At 34.2% G+C, this 27,636-nt stretch overlaps 1 protein-coding gene across 1 annotated transcript in view; it reads right to left on the bottom strand.

Annotated features, from left to right (window-relative positions):
• Positions 1 to 26,998, bottom strand: part of LOC149544345 (uncharacterized) — a 169,267-nt gene extending 142,269 nt beyond the window's left edge. Inside the window, exons 1-2 of the mRNA XM_089795960.1 lie at positions 26,873 to 26,998; positions 23,846 to 23,992 (exon numbers count right to left, since the gene is read on the bottom strand). Of these exons, the coding sequence (XP_089652086.1) occupies positions 23,846 to 23,992; positions 26,873 to 26,998 (273 nt within the window). The remainder of the gene's footprint in view (positions 1 to 23,845; positions 23,993 to 26,872) is intronic.
• Between the last annotated feature and the right edge of the window lie 638 nt (positions 26,999 to 27,636).

Consider the following 27,636-nt stretch of genomic DNA (forward strand, 5'->3'; position numbering starts at 1 on the left):
CATTGTGTTCAAGTCACAGTCTATATACACGTTTGCTTCAATAAACACGAAGCTTCATAAATAATTTGAAAAAATGATTTAATTTTACACATACCCTTGCTAAAAAATTCAAAGTCCTAGAACTCATTTGAACAACACAATTTGTGGCAAATTAGTGGGCATAAAAAAAGATGTTGTCAAAAATTAAAAGATCAAAATGTCTGAAAGGTCTAGAACAATTCACCTAGGAAACGCTATGCACAAACACAAATCAATACAATGCTTTCATAGTTTTCCACATGACTAAACCCTTTTCCATTCCATGAAAACTAATTTGCCCCATATTGAAGTGTGCTCGGCCATCTGCATTGCTCAGCAAGACACATGGAACAACTGTCTTCATTGTCTGCATGCATTCACCTTGGGTGTAGAGGCTCCTTCAAAATAGTAAGGGGTCAAGCCCTCTCTTTCTAAAACTAGAAGAATCACTTGTCAGAAAGGGGCTCATCATCAATCTCATGACTGAATAGGTTCGTTAGGGTTTAATAATGGGAGAGGTATATTTCAATTTTTTTTCAACAAAATCAAACATTTTCAAAGAGTTCAGTTGTATAATGGTGTGTACAAATGGTGCTTGGAAGGCAGAGCTACCAGTGTGAGTGAGGGATTTTGTATGCAATAAGATAGATTGTCAAGGACTTCTTTCAAGGACTTCATGTTTTTTAATGATTTTATCTAAAATTTAAGGATTTTTTGAAGTTTATGTCAAAATCATCTTTACTATTTAGGTTTTTGTATTAAGAATAATTGTCAATAGATTTCATCAAAAAATTTAGATTGTGTCAAAATTATCTATAATTTTTAAGTATTTCTAAGTTTTTGTGTGGGGGGTATGCATACACATGATTATTTTATTGGGTGCTTAGCCATGGCCATATATATAAAGGTGGATGGATGATTTTAGAGATGAATTTTGTTCATGGAATCATTCCTTAATTGTTCTCTAAAATTATGTGTATGCATATTCCCCTCATAAATTAGCAACCCTATGCCTTGATTTCCTGTGGTCCCTATGCCACCAATGCCTTGGCCCATTTGGAAATTCAAAGCTACTTGCAACCCCTTGGCATCTTCCTGGTGCTCCATGTCGCTATAAATGGGTTTCGACAATTTTTTGACTTTTAAGGGATTTGGAAAAACACCATTCATGACACGAAACTGCTCGACTTCCTGTGGTATGATCATGATAGAGCATGCCACTGTGAATGAACATGGCTACAAAGAAAGAACAAGAAAATCAATAGGAAATGCCCCTTTTTCATGTTAAAATTTTCTCCTACCAACTATTCAAAACTAAGAAGAAGATTTGGTAAGTGCTAAAATTAGTCTCCTCTTTGTCAAAATGTCATTTGATACACTATATCTATTCTTACATATAACTATTTTGAACATGACTATAGTAATTCTAAGACTGGTGCTTATCATTTCTTGCCACTATATCCTTTTACCATAATGTTTAAAGTTTTTGACTACTATTTTTAGTGGTTGGTGCTCTTGGCTGTTCATTTCAAATCAATTTTTTTTTTAATGATGTTATAAACATTTACACTATTCTATGAATCTTCACTAAAATTTATAATGCACAATGGTCTATATTCTGATCCTCAATTATGCCTATTTAAAATACACATCATAATTTTATACTTAAATTGAATACTTTTTCAAAATGTCTAACTCCTAACAACTACAAGTTATATTGTGATTTCAAAAGACTATAATTTCACAAGGGAGGGACTTAGCTCACCAAGAGCTCTTGTTACATTGTAGGTGTTCCCTATTTGAATGTAAGGAGCTCACTTTGACATCTAATGGTTGACAACCATGGAGAGCAAATGACTACCATTGAGACGCTTTCAACCGTTGATCTTTTTTGTTTTTCAAATAATGGGTTGAGAAATTGCATCATTGCTATAATAGTGAGAGGATGTCCAAAGACATTCACTAAGCAACTTGACAGGCATTGTGTGGAGATATTTAGACAATTATAGCCTTCTCACTAACACCAATGGGATAGCTATTTACATTACATTTTTGCTACTGAAGATATTAACTTTGTCACCAGTCACTTTTGTCTCTTTCTAAGTTTCCATTATTTCTATGAATCAGCAGGAGATTTATAGTTTGATTGATTGATTTAGCCCAGCTAAATATGTTTATCAATGGTTGTAATAGCTAGAAATGAAAATGACTACTATATGATCAATCCTTATCGTTCCTTGTAACTTACTTGTTTCAATGGACGAGAGAAATAAAAGGTAGTTGCATTGATAATGATGGTGAAAGAGCCCTTGATTCTTATGACTCTCATTGTATTTAATTGTGTAATGTTGGCAGGTCAAATCGCGTACGTGGTAAGATGAGGACTGAAGGGTATAAATGACAACTAAGACGAAATGTTTTGGGAAATGTAAAGATAAATATTTTTGGCACTAGAGTCAATAAACATGACATGACATAGTTAGTACAAAGAACTTATCACAGATCTCAACATTACCATTTATTGTGGATGTTGAAACTACTAGGAGTGGAAGAATTAATACAAGCACTAGACTATATTTATTTAGATAATTTGGCCTAATCATTATTGAATAAGGGGAGCAAATAGTGGTTTTTGTAATTGGAATAGAACTTTGGTAGGTCAATGTATTAAGAAGCAAAGGTATAGGTAAGGAAGTGGGGTTTGATCTATATAAACAAGGATCACCGAAGTAGGGAAGAGGTGAGAAAACAAACTAGAATTCAAGGAGGTAAAGCCTTCACTTCTAAGCACCTATCTTCATCAGTAAAGTCACATACCAAAAAAATTTGGAAAGAAGTAGCTAACTATCATGCTGAATCACGTTAAGGGGGGCAATAGAGATGAGACTCACCACTAGGCCCACATCAACCACCTCACTATGGTTAGTGTTTTAAAGTTAAGCCCAACTACTACTAACACATCAAGTTATTATAGTCTGACCGACAACTATTAATGTATACCTGCAATGTCTTTAAGACCTCCTTTAAGTAGATTTGAGCACCCATACATTATTACAAGACTATACATAGAAAACACAAAATATGCAAAGAAAAAAGTCTATCGCAATAATTGTTTACTATAAGGTTTTCTCTTTTCTGCCATCTATTTCTTCCCCTTCATTTTTTTTTATTTCATAATCTGGATTCATCATAATTTTCTTAGTTTTTCTTGGAATGTTTTATGCAATTCAAGTGGCATCTTCTAGCAATTGATTAGGTTTCTTTTATGCAATAAGCTTTAGATATTTGTACTGAGTGTTGTAATGAGTGTCGATAGCATCAATTTGCTAGAAAAATTGAGAAAGATTGAAGTCCTGCTTATCAGTTATTGTGGTGAGAAAATACCTAGTGAATGAGTAGTTAGGCAGTTTTGTTTGGGCTTTTTCTTGGGAGAGCTTAATCTATAAAATGTTACCGAGTATCAGTATTCCTCAAGGACTGAGAGGTAGATTGGATTTGTTCCTCAAGTTGAGTAGGAGTAGCAAGGAATCACTAAAAGAAGAGAAAGATGTCTATTTTTAGAGGAGAGTGTCTATTTTTTCAATTATGAAGATGAAACAAGGCACCTAGTCATCAACCCTGGACTATCGCTAGATGACATGAAAAGAACAATTTTTGATCTGTTCAAGCATAATCTCGATGCCATCGCCCTAAATTCTCTGTAGTGTCATCTTAATTAGGTTATAATGTAGAAACCTTATTAACTACTTTCCATACCTCTTGAAAGGTGATATTTTTGAAATTTATGCAAGCGATGGGGAATATCAATTGAAAGCGATTGTTAGTTCCTGTTGAAGATAGGATACTACTGCATCGGTTTGGTGCATATAAATAATAAATTTCAACCAATCATGTTTAAGAATTTTTTCAGCATACATATGTATCCAAAGTTTATAAATTTATACATATTTTTTAAAGCTTAAAAAAGTGAATTATCTTTGCTTGTATTGGATAAGAAACAAAAAGGCAAGGAAAAATTTAATTTTTGTTGCCAATAAATTAATAAATTCTATCAACTTGACATCTAGCAAAATCAAAATTATTAAATTTCAATTAGGAAAGTTTTGGAAGAATAGAGATTCATCGGCTCTAATATTTTATACTTTCAATAGCTCAAGCACTCTTCAAATCCTAAAGCTACCCAAATCAGAGACTCAAATATTATAGATGGAAGCTTGCACCGTTGAGGGATTCACTATAACTAACTCTCAACATATCAGTGGCCATGAGGGCTAATTTAAATCAATGCCTACTACTCACATCAAGAGCTTGCACAAGCTGAAAAAAGCCACACAAACATAGACACACATAGAATATCTATCTAAACCCCTTTATCTTCTATCTTCATCTAATCATTTTGTTGGTCATTAATTATCTTTCCCTATCAGAGGGTTTTTTAGTTGGATATTGTTATCTCTACCATTTTCTTTCTCTAGCACTAACACAACATGTATTTAAGTGCCTTATCATATCCTACTCTAATGTGTGCAATTTGAAATTTCTATTTAACACATACATATAACATATCAGTTCCTTCAAAAATTTTGTTTTCTATCTCTAGCACATATATCATGACATTTTGGATACATTTATAAATATTGAATTTAGTATTATAATTTCTCATTAAAGTACATTGTGTCTTTCCACAAAATCAACACCTCCCTTTGTCCCTATCTATATCTCCTTACCCAAATCTCTTTGTTATTAGTTATGCTCTCTAGATTTGTTAGGACTCTTTGTTCCAAATCAAGGTAATCATTACTATTGTGTTCTCTATACAATGTAACCGAAAAGAATAAAAAACTTTATTTTTTGACATATCCAATGTGTTCGTATCATTTTTCTATATGAATTACTTGAAGCTTCTATCTGCATTACATTACATACAAAATATAGCTTGCACCCTACTAACAATCCATGTATGTCTATATTAAAACAAACACTATTCTACACCATCATTAATATTTGAATGGGAATATTAGAGTTCATTTTGAATGTGCCAAAAATTGAGGACAAATTTAGTTTTTATTGAAAATGTTACATTAAAGATTGTATAGGTAGAGGATGTCACTAATTAATTAAATGAAAAATAGCTTTACATGTCGTTGGATTTGCAAGAAAGCTTGTAAACCCTTTTCACTAAACCATCTATGGTTAAAACTTAAAGTATTAATAGTTTTAGATTTAATACATTAATAAATTCTCCTTGATTAAGATAAAATTAGGATAATTAATCATATTATTATTAGCTTATCCTTTAATGTTCTTACTTAATTTATGATATAAATATCTTTTTTTTTTGCTATTTCTCAATTGACTAGTTATTTATTCATGATACATAGTGAAACAAAAACTATTCACAAATAAATAGCCAATGGATAGGATTTACATAATGGGTAGTATAGTGGTATAAATTGTTAGCTCTCTCTCTCTCTCTCTCTCTCTCTCTCTCTCTCTCTCTCTCTCTCTCTCTCTCTCTCTCTCTCTCTCTCTCTCTCTATTCATTAGATGTTAGAAATTAGTGGGCCACAATTTTTGAGAGCTATTGATGACCATTAAAACTTCTATGGCGATATAATTTTTTTCACCTTTTTTACGCAATCATTCATTCTTCCTAATAAGTATGTATGGCTTGTCTTTTTGAATTATCTTTTGCATTGCTATGTTTTTTTCCAAACTATCTGAGGTTTCTTTTATTTTGATTGTGTTTTATTTGATGCCTTAAATACACACACACTTGACAAACCAAATTTATTAATTTTACCTTTAAAAAATGAATAGAGACTAAAATATTGGTACATTTGTATTTTTTTTTTAAATTTCCTTTTATAGATAGGTGATATTATTTATTTAATATAATTAATAAAAAGTTTGAGTTATATATAGCTTTTATCTCTATCATTGTACCTCTTTGTATAACTATATTCTCCTCTAAATCTCTCCCTTGCCATATTTCAAGTATAACAAAATCTTGCTAATAAACAATGTAAATAAACAAAATACACTTTTTTGGGTTAGAAAATTTGCATACAAAAATATACACAAGTATAAGAGCATTTAAACATTGATTGGAATCCCTTTCTTATAAATAACAAAAATAAAATTAGTCATTAGAAAATCCCCATGTATGAATTGAAGATAGCAAAAATCAATGTAAAGTAGAAGAACATTCCATGTACAACCCACTTTCAACTCATACAAAATTTATGCTCCCTCCTCTCAGGAAATGGCAATGATTGCAAATAGCAAAGAAATCATCAAATTTTCAAGTGGGGATTCAACAAAGAGTATCAACAACCCCTTGCATGGACTTGCAATAACTACTTCCATAGGAGAAGGAAGTAGCTCTGCAAAAAAGCCAAAATGTTTAGCAAGTAACATACATAGCTTATATTCGATTGTTTCAAGTAGCTGCCATGACATTTTAAATAACTTCAAACCAAATTGTATCTCTTTGCTGCATGTGGAAGAAATGGACATAATACAACTTTTGAATGGTTGCACTAAGTTGGAGGGGTTGTGCACTTTCATTAGGGAGATCTACTATGACCAAGACTATGCAAATGGTGATACAGTCTCAATAGTTGATGCATATGAGAGGCAGTTGAATAAAATGTGATCTTTTCTCTTGCTTTCATACTATGTAACCCAAAGATCATTGCCTTTATCAAATTTTATAATGTAGTTATCTAGGTTTCAATTTTCAACATATGCAACCTCATAATAGACATGAAAGTACATGTTTCATACATGAAATAAAAATAAATACAATTATATAGAAAATTGTAATGTAGTTATCCAAGTTTCAATTTTTAACATATGTAACCTCAGAATAGACATGAAAGTACATGTTTCATACATGAAAAAAAAAAAAAATACAATTATATAGAAAACTACTTCTAGCAATGAAATTGGCAGCAGGCTAGATAATATTAGTATGAGTTAGATACATGGAAATAATGTAAACATATGCCATTGTGCAACAAAATAATGCAAGCCTATTTCCTTTTCTCACGTGTGATTAAAGGAGCTGAAAAAAAAATTACATATTACAATATGCTATTTTCATAACAAAACATCTACCTGAGTAAGATACATCTATTTCTCCTCAATCATGTATTTTAAGAATAAAAATTTTGATCCTTATATAGCCTAATCAAATCATATCAACTTATTTGTAGGCTCTTGTATTCCTTTTCCACTTAATCTCATGATGGTGACTTTAACTAGTGGTTGACTAGCTAAGATTCTGGCAAGCTCATCTATTATTGATCCATACTTACAAGTTACATCTTTACACTCTATTCATCAACCTAATTCTACAATTACCAAATATCAAGTTCAACTCTCAGATGGTACACACACTCATTCAGCTCTTCTTCTAGACAAGTACATAGATTTAATCATTGAACAAGGTTTAGCAATGGGCACAATTATTTGTTTAAAAGATTATTCATGCAATTTGGTCAACAACTTCATGTATGCCATTTCTTTCCCACTAACATTGATTTTTTTTCACTATGTCATGTTAATGTCCATGCTAAATTATGAACTCCTTTCTCCACAGGGCACTCTTGCTTGAAAACATTGTGGTAGTCTCAAAAAATGCAACCATAGTTGGATCTCCAGTTCCACTCCACAAAATAGCTAACTTCCATTGGCCTCCAACTTTAGAAGGTGCATCAGTTCCCTCGCAAAATGTAGAATATGATGTGCAAAACATGGCTCCATTCCTACCACTCCCCATTAAATCATTGACTTTGTACCATAGACATTGGTCCATTGAGGGTAGAGTTTTAGAGAAAACTTCAATCTATGAATACAAAACTGATAGTAGTGATGGAAAGGTTTTTGGGTTTGAATTCATTGACAAAGAAAGCTCTAAAATCCACATTACTTGCTTTAATGAAGTAGTAGATGAGTTCTACAATGTTATTCAACCTGGCTATCTATACAAGATCTCAGGTGGTCAGATCAAAGTAAGTAATACAAAATATAGTAGCTCACCATACCCATATGAAATACACCTCGTATGCACATCAACGGTATCTCCATCCACTTGTCTAGACTCTACAATACCAAACCATAGCTTCCACTTTAGGAGCATAGATTCCCTAGACACATTTCCTATTAAATCTCTTGTAGATGTCATTGGTGTACTTGTATCTTTCACACTTGCATCAACCATAAGAAAGAGAAATAATATTTCAACCAAGAAATGTATAACCACAATCAAAGATATGTCAAATCATACCATAGAAGTAAAGCTATGGGGACATCATTGTGAGGCTGAAGGGGAGAAAATATTTGATTTGTTCCTACAGCCAACCCCAACTATTATTTTAATCAAATCTACACGTTTGGTTTCATGGAACAGAAAAAAACTTGATACTACCTTCTCAACTTCCATTAAAATAAATCCAAACCTTCCTAAAGCCTCTCCATTACAACTTTGGTATGCAAGTGCCAGAAATGACCACCCTTCCATACCCTTGTCAAAAGGCCATGTTTGCCAACACACATTTAACAATCCAATAAAAATATGCTCTATTGAAAAACTAGGGAGTCTAACCACACAACCTATTTGTGTAGAAGCTACTATTACCAAATTGCACTTGGATAACTTTTACTACCTTTCTTGTCCACTAGTAGTGGAAAAGAAGAAGTGTAAGAAAAAAATTGTTCATACTTCAACCAAAAAATTTCCATGCCCTAAATGTTGCACAGAGTTATCTACCTATGATTATAGCTATATCCTCAAGATGGACTTACAAGATGAGATAGGTGATTTGCTAAATATTACTGCATTTGAAGGACTAGCAAATAATTTGGTAGGGGTACCAGCAGAAGACTTGCAACTTCTTCTAGCTGAACCTGATGCTGCAACAAACATATTGGAGAACATCATCAATAAAAAATTTCTCTTTGAACTTAGCATCAGCATGAATCACTTTGGAGGAGAAGAAAAAAAGAGCATTGTTGTAACAACGCTAAGACATGCATAGTGTTTGCAAATAGAGATCTCTAATTATAGCAACACATTCTTATTTTGTTGTTTCTGCTATAATTCTATATTTAGTCATTTTCCACAAGTGTATACAAACACATGTACTAAGATTCCTTCTCATTTCGTACAACTATGTATTTACTTTTCACTTCCCAATTAATATACAAGTCTACCCTATGGGTTCCTTCATATTTTATATATCTTGTTTAGTGGACAGCTATCACCACATATTATACACATTTCACTATATACACATTTCACTATCCATATACACATTTCACTATCCAACTATGATTATTGTGCTCAAAGAATAGTGCATTACATATTGTGATTGATGATATCCTTACACAATTTAAACCTTGAGAAAGACAACAAAATGTTTCGTATTTATGTTTCAGCTTGTGTAAAACATATTTAAATAGATGAGAACAAAAGATCTAGTATTTTTTTATTTCATTTCATGGTATAACTATTTAAATCCCCTTGCAAGTATAGAAGTTATCATACCCTTACCATACCCTCTTGTTCAATAATACACCTTCAATATTTTAAACTTATCTTTGTTCCAAACTAAGTGCATGTTTTCCTATTAAAATAGAAAATAGGATGGACACACACTAGCCATTATATTTTATTTTCCCTACCTTGATGCTATCAAACTTCCTAATGCCAATAATGCTAATTGCAGGAATACTTGGTCTCTCTTTCTAGGTATACAATTAGAGATGGACATATGCAATGCTTCAATTCGAGAGAAATGTGCTCAAAGTAGTCAAAAGAGATGAGCAAAGTACCAAGCAAAAAAGGACACAATCAACAAGAAAAGATGAGAAACTTGCTACAAAAAATATGATGGAGCACCTAGTTCTACCAGACCTACTTGCCCCATGCCATACCATGTACAATAATGCAATATAGAGTTACAAAATTCTACTCAACTAAACCAACTAGAAAAAAAAAAGTTGTCACATTTCTCTGAGAATTATTACAAAGCTAGAGATAATTTTTGTAAGAAATTGGATAACCTTTCCAAAATTTCTACATGCTTGGTTTGCATGGAAAGGTACCCAAGAATACAAATGAAGAAATCAAATGGATCGACCGCTTGCTATAGATGCACATCAGAAAAGAATGTCAATTGATTCTTAGAATGGAATAATATGAACCCTGGTGAACAACCACATTGTTTACAAATACTCAGTCAAGTTGAGGAGATGTTGATAGCAAGAATAAGCCCTATCCTTCAAGTTACTTATGGAAGAGGTGGGTAACTAAAATATAGTGGTCATACTATATGTTTTCCAAAAAGATATTTCTACAATCGCAACACTTTTTCCAAGGAAAATAGATGCCTTGGACATAATTATTGCCAACAAAGAAAACATAGACCATAAACAATACAATTTCATGGTAAGTAGAGATTGTGTCTATGCAACACTAAACTATAAAATATCCCATGATCCTTATTACAAAGACATACAGGTAGATGGTTCTGCACTAGTGTCCTTGTCCACTTAGCCCACTAACATTTCAAACATTCTATACTCAACAACTCTAACTCCACTCTAGAATTAAAGCTTATTGATTGAAAGTGAATCAATAACAAAAGATCCAATAGAGGAGATCATGCACAACACTTCATTTGTGCCAGACCTACCCACTACATGTAGATAAATGGAAGAAGTTAGATCTTTGCTACAATTAGGAGAAGGATGATCAAGTCCAAGCATACAATAGCCAAACATTTCTGCATCTCCCATCAATGAATATAAAACTGAAGGATTGTTTGCAATGATGTTCCCATGTCTATTTTCACAAGGGAAGGCCACATTCAAACAACATCGTATTAAAGATGTAAAGCTACATGAATATGCTTGCCACCTTATCCAATACCATGATGATAGGTTTGGCTAGCACCCTCGGTTTAGGTATGTCATACTTAATATTCTAATGTGACATTGAAGCTAGGCCACATCATCAGTATTTGTTCACAAGAAAATTGATGGTTCCATGCCAGCATCAATTGAGGACTTGGACCAAAGATTAAAGAACTTGCATAATGACAAGCTTGCTGACCAGCTCATGCATTTTAGCTCAACAATTTGTGGCACGCGCCCATTTTGGAGTCAACAAAGAGGAGAGCTTATTGACATGGTTGTTCAAATAGGTTGTCCAACTCTCTTTTTCACTCTTAGTGCAATAGACACCAAATGGCTAGACTTTCACATGACCATGCCATCCACTACACCAAAACACTCGAGTGGAGCAAATACATGGAGGATACAAAACATTATTCAAAATCCACATCTTGTAGCATTGTACATGCACCATAGATTTACAACATTTTGTGAGAAAGTCTTAGACAAGCTTCTCCATGCAACAGATCATTGGTACAGGTAAAGCTCTACTACACTTCCAACTTGATTAAATTTTTTAGGGCCTTGTAGTTACTAACAACATTATATACTATCAGGAATGAATGGAAACATAAAGGATATGGACATATCCATGGGTTCATTTGGTTATGCTAGGCACTGGATGTTAGGATAAACCACAGACAAATAAAAACTACACGCAAATATAACAAATCACAAAAAATAATAGATCACATAGAAATGAACACAAGGCACCAAGATTTAACATGGTTCACCCAATCCTTGGGCTACATCCACCAAACAACAAGTTTGATCTTATTAAAATCCAGTGATTACATGCTAATTACAATTTGTAATCCCTTACAACTCAATACCGCTGCAAGAACCAATTTTGCATCACAAAGTAATGAAAAATACCCAACCCTAAACCCTTTTATACAAGTATTAAACTACTTTAGGGTTATAAAATGTTGGCCATAATTAGCCATAATTATAGTGGCAAATCTACGAATGGCGAATAGTACCAAAAAAAATTCATGGCGATACCCCAAACTGCACTAATTATGAAGTATGTATAGTACTTTCCTGATCAGTCACCACAATCTAACAATCTCCCACTTGGGGACTAATTAGGCTCCACACTAAACAAAAATTACCCACTTGGAGATTGATCCTGTAGCAATACCACTACCACATGGGGCTCCCAGTAGATCAAACCACCCTAGACTTTTCTATTCTTTTATTCATGTTCAGTCTAAAAGACCAACCAAAGCTAAAGAGGAGTTTAGCTTCTCCCTTGTTACAACCTTTGTCAGTTGACATATCTACTGGATTGTCATTGCTATGTATCTTCTCTAGCTTTAACTGTCCATCCTCCAAAACTATTCAAATGAAATGGTACCGCAACTATATGTGTTCATTCTTAGAATGCAGAGCTGAATTCTTAGCAAGATGAATGACACTCTGACTATTTGTGAACAAATAATTATCCTTTTGAGGATGTCCCAATTCTTCCAAGAAGAACTAAAGCCATATCATCTCCTAGGCTACCTCTATAGCAACCACATACTCTACCTCTATAGTGGATAGAGCATTAATCTTTTGTAACCTAGAAACCTAGCTCACAGTTGCCCCGCCAACAATAAAGACATAACCTATAGTACTCTGCCTGGTATCAATATCTCTTGCTAAATCTGAGTCAACATAGCCCTATCAGTTAGTAGTAGAGCCCCCAAAGTGTAAACACTTATTGGATGTTCCTCTCAAATATCGGAGAATCCATTTGACAACATTCTAATGCTCAAATCCTGGATGACTCATATACCTGCTAATGACTCCCACTGCATTTGCAATATCTGGCCTAGCGCATACCATAGCATACATCAATCTTCCTATAGCTGAAGCATAGGGTACCTTAGACATCTCATCCTCCTCTTCTTGTGTCTTGGGACACATCTCCTTAGTCAATTAAAAATGACCAAGTAAAGGTGTGCTAACAGCTTTAGCATTCTCCATAGAGAAACCTTGCAACACCTTCTCAACATAATCAGCTTGAGATAGCATCAATGTTTTGTTCTTCCTATCTCTACAAATCTTCATACCAAGGATTTGTTTTGCAGCCCCCAAATCCTTCATAGAAAATGCATGTGCTAACTGGCATTTTAGCCCCTTAATATGATCCATGTTAGACCCAGCTACAAGCATATGATCAACATATAGACATAAAATAATGTCGCTATCATCATCCAACCTCTTAAAATAAACACAATAATCTAAATGACACCTATTATAGTCATGCTCATGCATAAACTTGTCAAATTTCAAATACCATTGTCGAGGTGATTGCTTCAAGCCATATAAACTTTTCTTCAATTTGCACACTAAGTTCTCCTTACCTTTGACCTCAAATCCCCATGGTTGGGCCATATATATTTCTTCATCCAAATCACCATGAAGAAAGGCTATTTTAACATCCAACTGCTCTAAATGCAAATCTAAAGTAGCCACAAGACTTAAAAAAATATAGATAGAAGTCATTTTAACAACAGGAGAAAATATCTCATCAAAATCAATTCCCTTTTTTTGTGCAAATCCTTTTACAACTAACCTGGCCTTAAATCTTTTCTTACCTCCTTCCTCTTCTTTCAACCTCTAAACCCACTTATTCTATAAAGCCTTTTTACCTGTAGGCAACTTGCATATATCTCATGTCTTATTCTATAGCAAAGAGTCCATTTCATCTTTCAGTGTAGATTCCCACTGAATCTTAGTATCCACCTGCATAGCTTCATCATAACTTTCAGGTTCACCAGCATTAGTAAGTAAAATAAAATACAAAGATGTAGAAAATCATTGTGGAGGTCTCATTTTCCTCGTTGACCATCTAACATTCACTGGTGTGTGTGGTATTTATTGTTGCAACTATTGCACATCATGAGGAATGGCTGGAACATTAGCTTTTGGAGTATCATCCAACACTATATAATCATCTTCTTTCTGTGATGTGAATATCAGGATTTAACTGTGTGATTTTGAGTCAAACTCGATGACCCATGTTTCATGAGTAGTGATTCAACATGAATCCATCTCTCATGAGAATAAATGGAACACTTAGCACTCATTGGATCTAGGTGATGCTCACAGGGGTGAAGCACCGGGACTTCCCGGGAGGTCACCCATCCCAGTACTACTCCAGCCTGAGCGCGCTTAACTACGGAGTTTCCTCCACAGTTAAACCCAAAGCTTGCAACCCCATTTGCAAAACCTTCACCAAGTGTTGTGCCTTATGAACCATTCATTAGAAAGCCCCTTAAGCTCATCAATTGATAAGTAGGACATGATTTCCACAGCTAGTCAAATTGTGATGTGAATATCAGGATTTAACTGTGTGATTTTGAGTCAAACTCGATGACCCATGTTTCATGAGTAGTGATTCAACATGAATCCATCTCTCATGAGAATAAATGGAACACTTAGCACTCATTGGATCTGGTTGATGCTCACAGGGGTGAAGCACCGGGACTTCCCGGGAGGTCACCCATCCCAGTACTACTCCAGCCTGAGCGCGCTTAACTACGGAGTTTCCTCCACAGTTAAACCCAAAGCTTGCAACCCCATTTGCAAAACCTTCACCAAGTGTTGTGCCTTATGAACCATTCATTAGAAAGCCCCTTAAGCTCATCAATTGATAAGTAGGACATGATTTCCACAGCTAGTCAAATTGTGATGTGAATATCAGGATTTAACTGTGTGATTTTGAGTCAAACTCGATGACCCATGTTTCATGAGTAGTGATTCAACATGAATCCATCTCTCATGAGAATAAATGGAACACTTAGCACTCATTGGATCTAGGTGATGCTCACAGGGGTGAAGCACCGGAACTTCCCGGGAGGTCACCCATCCCAGTACTACTCCAGCCTGAGCGCGCTTAACTACGGAGTTTCCTCCACAGTTAAACCCAAAGCTTGCAACCCCATTTGCAAAACCTTCACCAAGTGTTGTGCCTTATGAACCATTCATTAGAAAGCCCCTTAAGCTCATCAATTGATAAGTAGGACATGATTTCCACAGCTAGTCAAATTGTGATGTGAATATCAGGATTTAACTGTGTGATTTTGAGTCAAACTCGATGACCCATGTTTCATGTTTCTTCTCATGTTGCTGCAACAGATCTTTGTACAACACTTTCTCATTGAATATGACATCCTGACTTCTAGCAATTTTAAGATTTTCAAAATCCCAAAGCCTATAACCAAATTCATTAATGCCATATCCAAAAAAGACACATTTCTTTTATTTAGCTTCTAGCTTGGTTCTATTTTCAGAGTCTATATGAGCAAAAGCTAGATAACCGAAGGTCTTGAGAAAAGAATAACTCACCTTCTTACTAGTCCATGCTTCCTCTAGAATTCCACAACCCAAAGGAGTAGAGGGACCTCTATTAATCAAATATACTATAGTATTAACAGCCTTCACCAATATGTGTAAGGGCAACCCATCATGCAACCTCATGCTCCTTGCACGGTCCATTATAGTCCTGTTCATGTGTTCAGCCACTCCATTTTCCTATAGAGTCCTTGGAATATTTTTCTATCTACAAATACCATTAGTGGAGCAATAATCTTCAAATTCATCACTGCAATACTCACCACCATTATCTGATCTGAGATATTTTAATTTCTTACCAGTCTCATTTTCAAATAAGCATTTCCATTTCTTAAAAGTTTGAAATACATTAGATTTCTGTCTAAGGAAGTAAACTCATACTTTTCTAGTTTCATCATCAATAAATGTAAGATAATAATGAGAGCCACCAAGGGAAGATACCTAAGCTGGTCCCCATACATCTATATGCACAAACTCTAATTTCTCCTTTTTTCTTTCCTTCCTAGTCTTTACAAAACTCACTCTCTTTTATTTTCCATACACACAAATTTCACAGAAATCCATATTAACACATTTTAGACCTGGTAAAACTTTCTTTGAATGAAGTACTTTCATACCTTTCTCACTTATGTGCCCAAGTCTATTGTGCCACAATGCCGTATCAGAATCTACAACAGCTATTTGTTCTCCCTACTCAACTGCAACAATTTCTCTTGAACATTCATTTTTCTCTAAAACAATCAAAGTAGTAGGAACAATATGACCTGTACAAAGATATAAGGTGCCTACTTTCACACCTTTTGCTACTACAAGGGAACCTTTTGAAACCTTCCAATTTTTATCATTAAAAGTAACTACAAAACCCTCATCACCAAGTTGCCCGAGTGAAATTAAATTTCTACTCAGCCTTGGAACATGTCTTACCTCATGTAGTAGCCAATGATTCCCATTCTGCAACTTACTCTTAATTTTTCCCTTTCCAACAATCTGGCAGGGTTCATTATCCCGCAAATAAATAATCCCAAAATCCCTTTGACATAATCAATGTAATAACCTCTATGAGGTGTAGCATAAAATGAAGCACCAGAATCTAAAACCCATGAATCATCAATACTCTCTAAAGACAGAAGCAAAGCATCCTCTTCGGATTTGTTACTTACCACATTTGCCTCCTTGTCTCCATCTGATTTATCTCCATTTTTCTTTCAATTCCAAAAATATTTCTTTTTGTGCCTTGGTTTCCCACAATACCAACAATCATTTGTTCCTCTCAATTGAGACCTCCTCCCCTTTGACTTTCCTCTTGATTCCCCATGATTTCCAGAGTTACTTCCTCTTTCAGTCATTCTAACCCTACTTTGTGCATTCAAATCACTTTCTGATTTCCTATTAATTTCCTCACTCAAAACAACACCGATCACATCATCATATTTTAGGGTACTAGATCCAGGAAAAGAATTACTCACCACCATTACCAAGCCATTCCATCTTTCAGGCAAAGAACACAAAATCAAGAGAGCCCTAATTTCTTCATCAAAATTGATACCCATAGAAGATAACTGACTAGTAATAGTATTAAACTCATTTAAATGATCTGCAATAGATCCACCTTTTGCCATTTTCATATTAAATAAATGCTTCATGTGAAATACCTTGTTTGAAGTGGAGGGATTTTCATATAGCGTTGCTAGGGTTTTCATCAAATCTTCTGTCATATTTGCTTTTGTAATATTAAATGCCACCGATGGTGCCAGGCATAACTAAATTCTTTCAAGTGCCTTTTTGTCCAAAAGATCCCATTCAGCCTCTGACATAGTTCCCTTATTCTTAGCTTTTCCTTCCAATGGATTCCGTAAATCCTTTCGATATAGATAGTCTTCCATTTGCATCTTCCATAACTAGAAGTTCTGCCCATTAAACCTATCAACCCTCAGCTTACTCTCATCTTCCATCGCTCCCACTCAATCGTGAGACTCCCACTTAACTATGAGACTTTCCTACAAAGGATAACTAAAATACAACCTCGCTTTGATACCACTAGTTAGGATAAACCATGAACCAAAATTAAAAATACATGCAAATATAACCAATAACAAAAAATAATAGATCAAACAAAAATGAAGACAAGGCACCAAAATTTAATGTGGTTCACCCAATCCTTGGGCTACGTCCACCAAACAACAAGTTTGATCTTATTACAATCTAGTGATTACAACCTGATTACAATCTGTAATGCCTTACAACTCAATACTACCATAAGAACTAATTTTGCATCACAACATAATGAAAAATACCCAAACCTAAACCCTTTTATACAAGTATTAAACTGCTTTAGGGTTATAACATGTCGGCCATAATTGGCCATAACTTTAGTGGCAAATCTATGAATGGCGAATAGTACCAAAATGATTGGCAAATAGTACCAATTTTTTTTTTTGGGGCAATGCCTCGAATTCAACTAATTATGAAGTATGTATAGTACTTTCTTGATTAGTCACCACAATCTAACATTAGACATTAGCAGCTTACAATGGGATGAGAGCCAATCCATACAAAATGCACTTGATTTCATCGATAGATATGTATTTGCATGGAACCCTCGAAGTCTACATTTGTTTAGCAAAAAAATACACCGATCACTTCTTGATGACCCTTGCTTGTTGGATACAACAATGATCAACAACAAAAGCCTAGTAATAGGCTACACAAAATTAGTAAACCATGTTCAATGTCACACTAAATGCACCCTACAAACATGCCTTCGAATGAAATGTTCTACTCCTACATGTCGATACAAAGGCCCTTGGAGTACACAAGAAAATTCATCACTTTCTTTGGCCACAAATGGTGAGCCAACCCACACCCCTGCTCATAATGATGACCATCTAAACCTACATAATCCAGAAATCCTATCCATTTGGAGTACCAATGTAGATTTTCAACCCATCCTTTCAATAGATGCAGTACTTAAATAAATTGCAAAATATGCAACAAAGGCTGAGAACAAGTCAGAAACATATCACTGCATGTTGACCTGAATCTCAACCAAACTAAACTCTGCAAAGCTAGCTCCAATTTCTTTTCAAAAAATTCTTATGGAAAACCTTGTCCATCGAGATATTGGTGCCCAAGAAACAAGCCATCTCTTGCTAAAATTACCCCTCTCTATTTGTAATAGAACATTTGTATCTTTAAATGTCAATCAACAAAACCTCTAACATGCACCAATTAAACCCCTCAGAGAGCCAACATACCCAAAAAAAATTGAGGCTTACATCTCATGACCGATACATTTGGAGAATACTTCACTTATTGAAGTAACTCAAAAATGGACCTTCAAGAATTGTCGAAAACACATGTAATGGAAACAACATGCCAGTAATGCAATTGTCCATGTCAGCCCATGCTACATAGCCATCCTTGCAAAGGAAGACAAAAATTATGTATCCTTTTGTTGGACTGAATTACTTCTATACAAACCATTCCACAACATTTCAACAGGTATAGGTGCATCAACTGAACAAATTGAACACAATTAGGAAACTTATGCAATACAATACAAACCCTGGCGTGCACACAGAACTGTACAGGAACTAGTACATGATGTTGCTAGCCCAGAAGATCATGAAAATATCATTCCAGATAGTATCCCTAATGAATGGTAAGTCTTGGTAGGACCAGGCTTGCCTATCCACTTAAATGACCTAGACATGCTAGGAAGCTATGATTTTGATTTGAACAGTATTTGGGAAGATCAGGAATTTAGCACTCTCCAACAAAAAAATTGCTACAATATTCATACAATCAAATAGCCTTACATTTCATGCCCCTCAAACACCTATTCCTCTAGAACAACATATCTTTTCAGAAGCACAAAAGAAGGTAGTGATATAATTGTAGCGCATCTATATTCCAACACTCAACAATTACCTCTAAAACTTATTGTTCAGGGAACAATAGGCACATGAAAGTCACATCTCATAAAAAGTGTCAGATATACAACGGTCAACTCAATGCCACATGGGTAGTCACCAATGCTATTACTAGCACCTACAGGCATAGCAACATTCACCATTTAAGCAACAACAATTCATTCTTCTCTCCGAATACCAATCAAGGAAATGACACCTCTATAGGGACAGGCACTTGCTAGTTTCCAAGAGTGCATGTACTTCATTCACTATATTCTAATAGATGAAATGAGATTTATTGGTCCAAAGCTACAAGAAAAAATAGACATGAGATTGCGATAAACATTCCCTACATAGAATCACAGTCCCTTCAGGGGATGCTCTCTTGTTCTATTTGGTGACCTAGGACAACTACCACTAGTCAAAGACATACCTATGTATGCCTCTAGCTCCTATGGTGGCACACTATGGAATAGCTTCCAAACTATTGTTACATTAGACAGAATATTTTGACAGAGTGGAGACAGTATTGTACAATTGTAGTTTTGTGAACTCCTATCAAATTTACAAAATCCAACACCAACAATTGCCACTAATACATTTGGCATAGATTTTTGATGGCTAAGTGTCACAATTATGACCGCAATGTGTCACCACTGCGACAGTAATATATGTCATTATTTTTTAGTTGAAAATTATGACGTCTATCCATCGTTATGAGACCACTTTATTATGGCATGAATCCCATCACAATGCTTGTGGTGTGCGTCACAATTGCGACGTCCACCACAAGCATTGTGATGGAGTCGCGATAGCATCTGGCAATGGGGTCGTTGTGGTGACAGCCATTCCAATACTTTCCCTGGATGTTGCAATTGCGACATCCATGGAAAATTGAAATGGGGTCACATCAACATCTGGTGACGAGGTTATTGTGGTGTCGCTATTGATGGCCATCACAATGCTTGCAATGGACATCGCAATTGTGATGTCCATTGCAAGCATTGCGACAACACTCCTATGGCAGTGACACCAAGGGCCATCACAATGGTTGGGGAGTATGTCACAATTGCAACATCCACGACAAGCATTGCGATAGGGCCACTATGGTAATGACACCAACTGCCGTCACCGTCATAGCGACCCTGTCACAAGAATTTATTTTGTTTGATAGACCCTTTCCATAAGATTGTTGTGGATACTTAGAAGTGACTAAACATGCAAAAGTTTTTGCAGCTGGATACTCTTTTCTAGAAGGCATTTTTGTAGAGCATTTTTGCTTAAGAAAAATGTTAGCCTTCTTAAGCTATAACTTTGTGCATTTCTTCCTTTCATTGGATCATTTCTTCCTCAAAATATGCATTGCTCTTAGAAGAAAATGCCCCTTGAAAGACAATGCTTGTAAAAACTAAGGACATGGAAGATGCTTCATAAGCTTCAATCTATTTCTACTAACGAGGTAGTGGTTGTCCTCATGGTGTTTCTGGTACTTTTGGCTGGTAATACATTTAGTTTCTTGACTATATTTCTGCAACCTCTGTGGATGCATAACTTTTACATATGACCCATTCATTTCCCTTCCCTTACAGAGCAAAGTACCATTTTTGCCTCCCTGCCAAAAGGAACATATAAAGATTCATTAGGACTAAAAGAAATTTTCTCAAAAACAAACATATACACTACATCATTAATATAAAAAACAAGCACCTGAAATAAGGAAACATCTTCTAGGGATAGGAGCTTAGTAGCCTCACTCTCATTATCTATGGCATTGTGGACCACACTACCATTCTTTAGATGCTCACCAGCTACAAGTTTACCATTTGAATCATTTTTTGGAAGTTTAGTAGCATGATGCCGAGTAATAATACCTATCAAACCATTTGTAGAATGTTTGACATTCTCATGATCTGTTACCATTAATTTTTGAATAAGCTTTAGAATTTTTTACCAATATAGTTCTCATTATCATTGCTCACATCATAGTTTCAAGAATGTCTAACAACCATAATATTAAAATTACCCACAGAGTCAATTCCCTTTATTTCAGATTCCTGCTTCTTAACATTATTACTAGACCCATTCGATGTGCATCCATTGCTTATGGTATGACTTGACTAGAATACATTATTTGTTTGAATACCATTGGTTCTTGGAGACACCATCTATAATGTAGCATCATGATCTACTAATGATCTAGATTTACTACATGACTGCCCAGAACTTGTGTTCTTTTCTAGACTTTCTAAAATGAAATTGACATTTGACAAATTTTCTACCTATTGGGCTATCTTGTTTATAGCTGCAACACTAAAAGAGATTGTTGTCATTTGGAAAGAATGCATGTTTTCTATCACCTAAGGGGCATATGAATCTTGTAAGTGGTTTTCCTTTGGATGTCCAATGTTCAATGACACACTCTTCTTTATTTTAGATCCATTATATTGAGATTCAGACCCACCTACTATTTCAATGCTAGTTTTCTTATCTCGTATATAGAATAGCATGTAAGCTTTCTAGGAAAGCACACTTTTCTCATTGACTGAATAGACCTAGAGTACAAAATATCATAAGAATAACTTCAATCAGTCTAAGCAACATTAGTATAATTAGTGTTACCATATAAAGAAAAGGTTCTACATAAAATTGTAGTTCTTTTGTGTATTTAGTTATACACAAATTATAATGAGCTTGCTCCACAAAATTAAACATGTCTTTACAACTGTAGCAAATGTATACCCGATTATCATCTAAAGCATGCCAGATGCTTGTGGATGAACAAATAAAGCATAAATAATAACTAGAATGTGTACTCCATCCATCATGAACAAGGATACCATAAAGAGTGTACTTAAAATTGCCCTCCTATGATTGATCAATAGACAGAGAAACTAGAATATCATTCAAATGTGCAAAATTTATTAAAAAACTAGTAGATATTACAAAAACTATATTATTAGATTCCACTGAAAATGTGATCCACTGGCAAATAATATTGTAAGGGCTACTTACATGCGAACTGCTAACAAATGGTTTGAGATCCAACATACATCCAAAGTCTACTTTTTTGTCAATTTTTCCTCCAGATCCAACTACACTAAAGTGCTTGAGATGAATTGCAAGAACACGTGGTTCTTTATCAATTTTGAGTTGTTCTAGAGCCTTTGCATCATTCACATTGATATGTTTTCACACCCCCATCTAACTGCTCCATTGCCATGTAATGGGATAATGCTTTCAACAAGGAATCTGCTCGAATGATCTCTAGGCTCAAATCTAAGAAAGGATCAAATTTATTTGAGCAATAAGAAAATTGTGTGCACTTCACCTACAAGCCAAGTTGAAGCAATTGTTAATGAATAAAATACTTTTCTAAGACTATAACCTAGAGTTCCCAGCAAAAAAATAATTTTGAAGGGTTTGAGTGACTCAAAAAATCCCATTTATGAAATGAACAGTAAATCTTGGAGGTGTCTATAAGCCCCTCTCTATTCCCTCGCTAATATTAAAAAAGATGATGTTTAGATATGAATAACTTCTTCTGATATCTTCTTACATTTAGTCATCCTTGTTAGCAAAGTACAAATTTTTTTGAAAATATAAACATCTAAAAATCACAACCTAACTTATGAGTCGGCCACCAAATATTTTATGTACTAGACTCTTCTCATAAGCAACAGGTGATTCAATTAAACAATATAGATAAATATACTCATATTGGTGAAAGAAAGTTTTATGTTTTTTCTATGTTTTTTTGAATATATGATTTTTTCCTTTGTTTAGAATATGAAATATATAGCAATGCATGGGAGTTGAAAGTGTAGATATAGTGCCCCTCATATGATCTTTCTATCTCTTGAGTCAGTTCTTTCCAATGTGCTTGAGCATACATAGAACAAACCTACATCCTTTATAAGTTTAGGCCAATCTTGTGAAGCAACAACCTAAAAGTTTAAGAATCATGAGAAAAATTAAACATGGAAAAAATCCAATACTATCATCATTATAATCTACTAGAAATAGTAAATTGTTCATTTTCAAACCTATCAATAAATGCCTAAATGCAACACCTTTTCCTATAGAATAATTCATCTAATCTAATTTTAAAAACTTATAGAAATTATATTTCAGAAGTTTGTTAGGTAAAACACGTAGATATATATGACATTATTCTCATGCTCAAATTACACACCCAGTGATAGCATAACATATATTAATTCAATGAAACTAATTTTAAGAAGGGTTTAGTAATCTAGATGCCTATTTCACATGTGAGTAGTGGTACTCTGCAACAATCATGAGATAATGTAGTTCAGATTTTGGTGAGAATGTTGAAATTTGATAAATAAGCTTAAAGTTTCATCTAGAGTTACTTATTACTGAATGTACATGTAAGTTCATAAGGATCATTGTGATGAAACTAAGTTACAATCATGATTCCAGGAACAACCTGTCAAATAATAAACAAGTTAGAATATGAATTTTATTAAATTTTAAAATTTTAGAGATTAGAGATTGGATCTTTGAAATTTAGTTTTACATGTTTAGGGATTTAAAAAAGAAATTGATCAACCAACATGTAGGTGCCATAATGAGATGACACACACCTGTCCATATGCAAGAACTATGGCATTATAACCTTGGAATAAACCATCAACAAGTGGGGCAACACATTCTCCAAAAATCATTGATGATGGAGAACCAGTGCTGCCATACACGTGATCAAATGTAAATGAATGCGTACCTATTTGCACCTGCAAAATTATAATCAGAAATTGGTAGAAGTTAGAAATATACTCTATGACTCCATTGAATGTAAAATCTAGATCTCAAAATCTATATGATTAAAATACAAGGCATTAATGGATTTCAATAAATTGAAGCAAGTATTGAGAAAATATGCATCATGCACTATTTAAAAAATAAATGGCATGATAGTATTTTCATGTGCACATATTAATATACAAAAGAAAAAAGTAGTTTGAAAGCTGTGTCTAATAGAGAAGTGTAATTAAACAACAAGAGAGTTGGAATTGTAAAGATTATTGTTACTGTATGTCTAACACTATAGTTTTATAATGAAAAAAAGTTCTGTCGAGTTGCTCAACACACACACACACTAAATATTAATTTGTGTAGATTCAATTACTAGAGTCCAGTTTAAAAGTGTGCAAAGTTGTTCTCTAAAAGACTTTGACATAATTCATGAGCTCAAAGGTGCTAATCAATTTGTGTTGTACCCTGCACAAGGAGTTTACTTCAACCCATACAATGATTTGATCAATTGACATAACTGATGCTCTAGGAATCTCCTTGAACTTTCTTTATAATCTACTGTACTCTTGAGATGCATTGACCTGCTTTTGATAATCTGTGGACACTAACATATTTACTTCATTCTTTCTTGACATTCAAATTCTTTGAGTACTTACATATTTGCTTCCTCTTGGAGATTCCAACTCAAAAATGCATCTTCACATCCATTTGGTGAATGCACCTTCCAAATTTAGTAAATGTTAAAGGATCAAGCATTTCTGAGGTTATATAACTTCAATTATTTGAACTAAGTGAGGATATTATTTTAATAGAGGAAATCTTGTTTTCTCTCAAAAAAACATATGGATATGGACAATAGGCCACTGCCTCAAGGGCCAAGGATGAGACAAACACTACAGTCCAAGAATTCTTCACCTAAATCATAGTCTGATTAGGAAAATCTTAGTCTGTAGTGATAAGGGCTAATAATATTCACCTAGGGGACCTTTTTTCTCCTTTCCACTAGAAAACAATTGCAACTTGAGATTATTTCTAGGGTAAAGTGGCAAGGAATGATATTTTTATCATAGGTCTTTTTAGGTTTTAATGCACAACTATAAAAATTTTGGTCATGTATGTGCATCTATCCTGACCAATGCACCAATCTTCATAGTGCCTCCAAGCCAGGATGCCTGCTTCAACTTCAAAGTAAAAAACCATTGATGATAGTGTTCCTTTCATTTCATGAGTTCTAGATGCCATAAGAAACAAGGGAACCCTCTGCTGATCGAACAAAAATGTGAAGGAGAAAACTCTACTTACTTGAACACCATTTTGACAAGCCATAAGAATAATGATTGCAGCTCCACAAAAGAAAACCACAACCATATCTAACAAAATGCTTTTCCATTTCCCAACCAATGACTTCAATATTTGACTAAAAAAAACCATTCCTACTTCCTTCTTGATAAAACTAGAATATATGATCTTCATTCAATGAAACATTATTTATCAACAGTGTCAAGTCCCCAGATAATCTCATCAATTTTTGATCTCTGAACTAGTAACTTTCTCAAACATCAATTATAAAAGAACATATTGATAGGTTATTCAAAGGATGATATTGATATGGCTTTTTCAATACTTCAAAAAAATTATACAATGTAATTTAATATCAATATGTTACAATTTTTTGGTTGTAATATACATTCACAATCTTTTCTTTTTTTAAAAATTGCACAAAACATACCTAGGCTCCCAAAAATCCCATACCAAATGAAAACACCATAACTCCACAATTTTAATAATTCACACTTTTCATTGCATCCCATCTGTATGGGCATGGTGCCTTTTTCACAAAAATGAAACAATACATGACCACCATTACTTGAGCACAACTGACTGATGTTCTCTCTTTGGTTACAATAGTGAAAGTATCTCAAACATTAAATGTCTCAAAAATATCCAAATTTTTTTATTGAATCTAAAGATACACAAATAGGTGAGTAAACATCTGATAATTGATAACTTAATGACAATTGTCAAATGTCAATAAAAAAGAAAATTGATTTATACACGTGCACATGCACATGTGTAAAGTTGCACCATTGTTTAATATATTAAACCATGGCCACCCATGAAGACATATAAGGTGGTAGAATGGGATGCTACACTGGTCATAGCATTGATCGCCACTCCTAGGGGTAGAACGCTAGTAGTTGAATGCGACTTGATGAATTCTAATCAAGGTCTTGCATTTTGATCAATGCCCAAATTGGAAAATAGTAATTAGCTAGAGAAAGAATCATCAGGAGTAAATTCTTTGACAAATTAAGTTTTAAACAATGTTTTAATGCACAACTACAACAATTTTGGTCTACTTTTTTTTTGATATATTCTAGGTTTCCATTGAGGCTTGAATATGCTATCCTATTTGAATTTGTTCTACTCATTTTACCCCTATTAATTTTGACCTTCAAAGTTATCCATGCATACCTTCACCTATACACAACAAAAGCCCAAGCTTATTTGGGATTTAAATTGTGCCTCTTAGCAAAGAAAAGGGCAAGTGAAAGGAAACATTGATTATTCCTTCTTAAATTCACCAATTAAATAATACATGCTAAATACATCAGGAGCCTAATTTACATTTCTCATGAAATAATACTATGCCATGTAGAGAAGGGCCACATGACAAGAAGTGTCTCTCTTTAGCCCAAGAGGAATGCAGGTGATGTAATAAAGTAATTTTTTGAGGTTTAAATAACAACATATAGAAAGGAGAGATAAAAAAGGATAAACAAATTGAGTATCATGACTGATGAAGATAAGGAAGAAAAATGGAATAAACAGTACAATAAAGGAGCATTGAAGCATACCTCAATGAATGAAACTCTTAACTGAAATTCTGCTTGATTTTTCAATGTTTCAATTTTTTTTAATATCACCTCCATAACTTGAGGAATAATTCCAATCTCCTCATCTTCTGCATAACCAATCCCCATGGTGTATGTCTTGCCACAAATAATCTAGAATAAGATGTAAATGTCATCTAATGTGAATCCAACAACAAACATTTAATCAAGCAGTACATGTCAATGAAAATAAAACTTAATGTGTTTGAATCATTCATACATTGGTGGATTATTCACCATCTTCAAAACATTGAGCATTGCAGTATATTGTTGGAGATGGATTGGAGAAAATAAAAACATCACCTCAAATTCTATAATACCAGATTATTTTCCATATTGTTCAATGTGCTTCCTTGTAATCTTCTTCTTACATACCTAGGAAACTACTGTTGAGCTCATGTTGATAGTATACTCAATTGTTACTTGCAATCATCAATAGATCCTATCAAATTTGCATCTATGTAAAAGATACTCGTGTCCTTCCACTTGAAAGGGGCCTTAGCAAGACACATTGTTATAGGTCTAAACATAGGACAAAATAGAGAAATATTTAGTATCATATTGAGCTTCAGTTTTTTTCAAGAATAGTTTAATATTCTCTACTAAACAGGGCCAACCACGTGAAGGTGGAAGCTCATTTGGCCCCACTCCCTCCCCCTAACATAACTCTACATTCCCCATTAACATCTAATATTCATTCATTCTTTCAACCATTAATAAAATGTAAC

This window comes from Cupressus sempervirens, chromosome 8 (genome assembly GCF_028749045.1).
Source record: "Cupressus sempervirens isolate cs-2001-9-10 chromosome 8, ASM2874904v1, whole genome shotgun sequence".
NCBI lineage: Eukaryota > Viridiplantae > Streptophyta > Pinopsida > Cupressales > Cupressaceae > Cupressus > Cupressus sempervirens.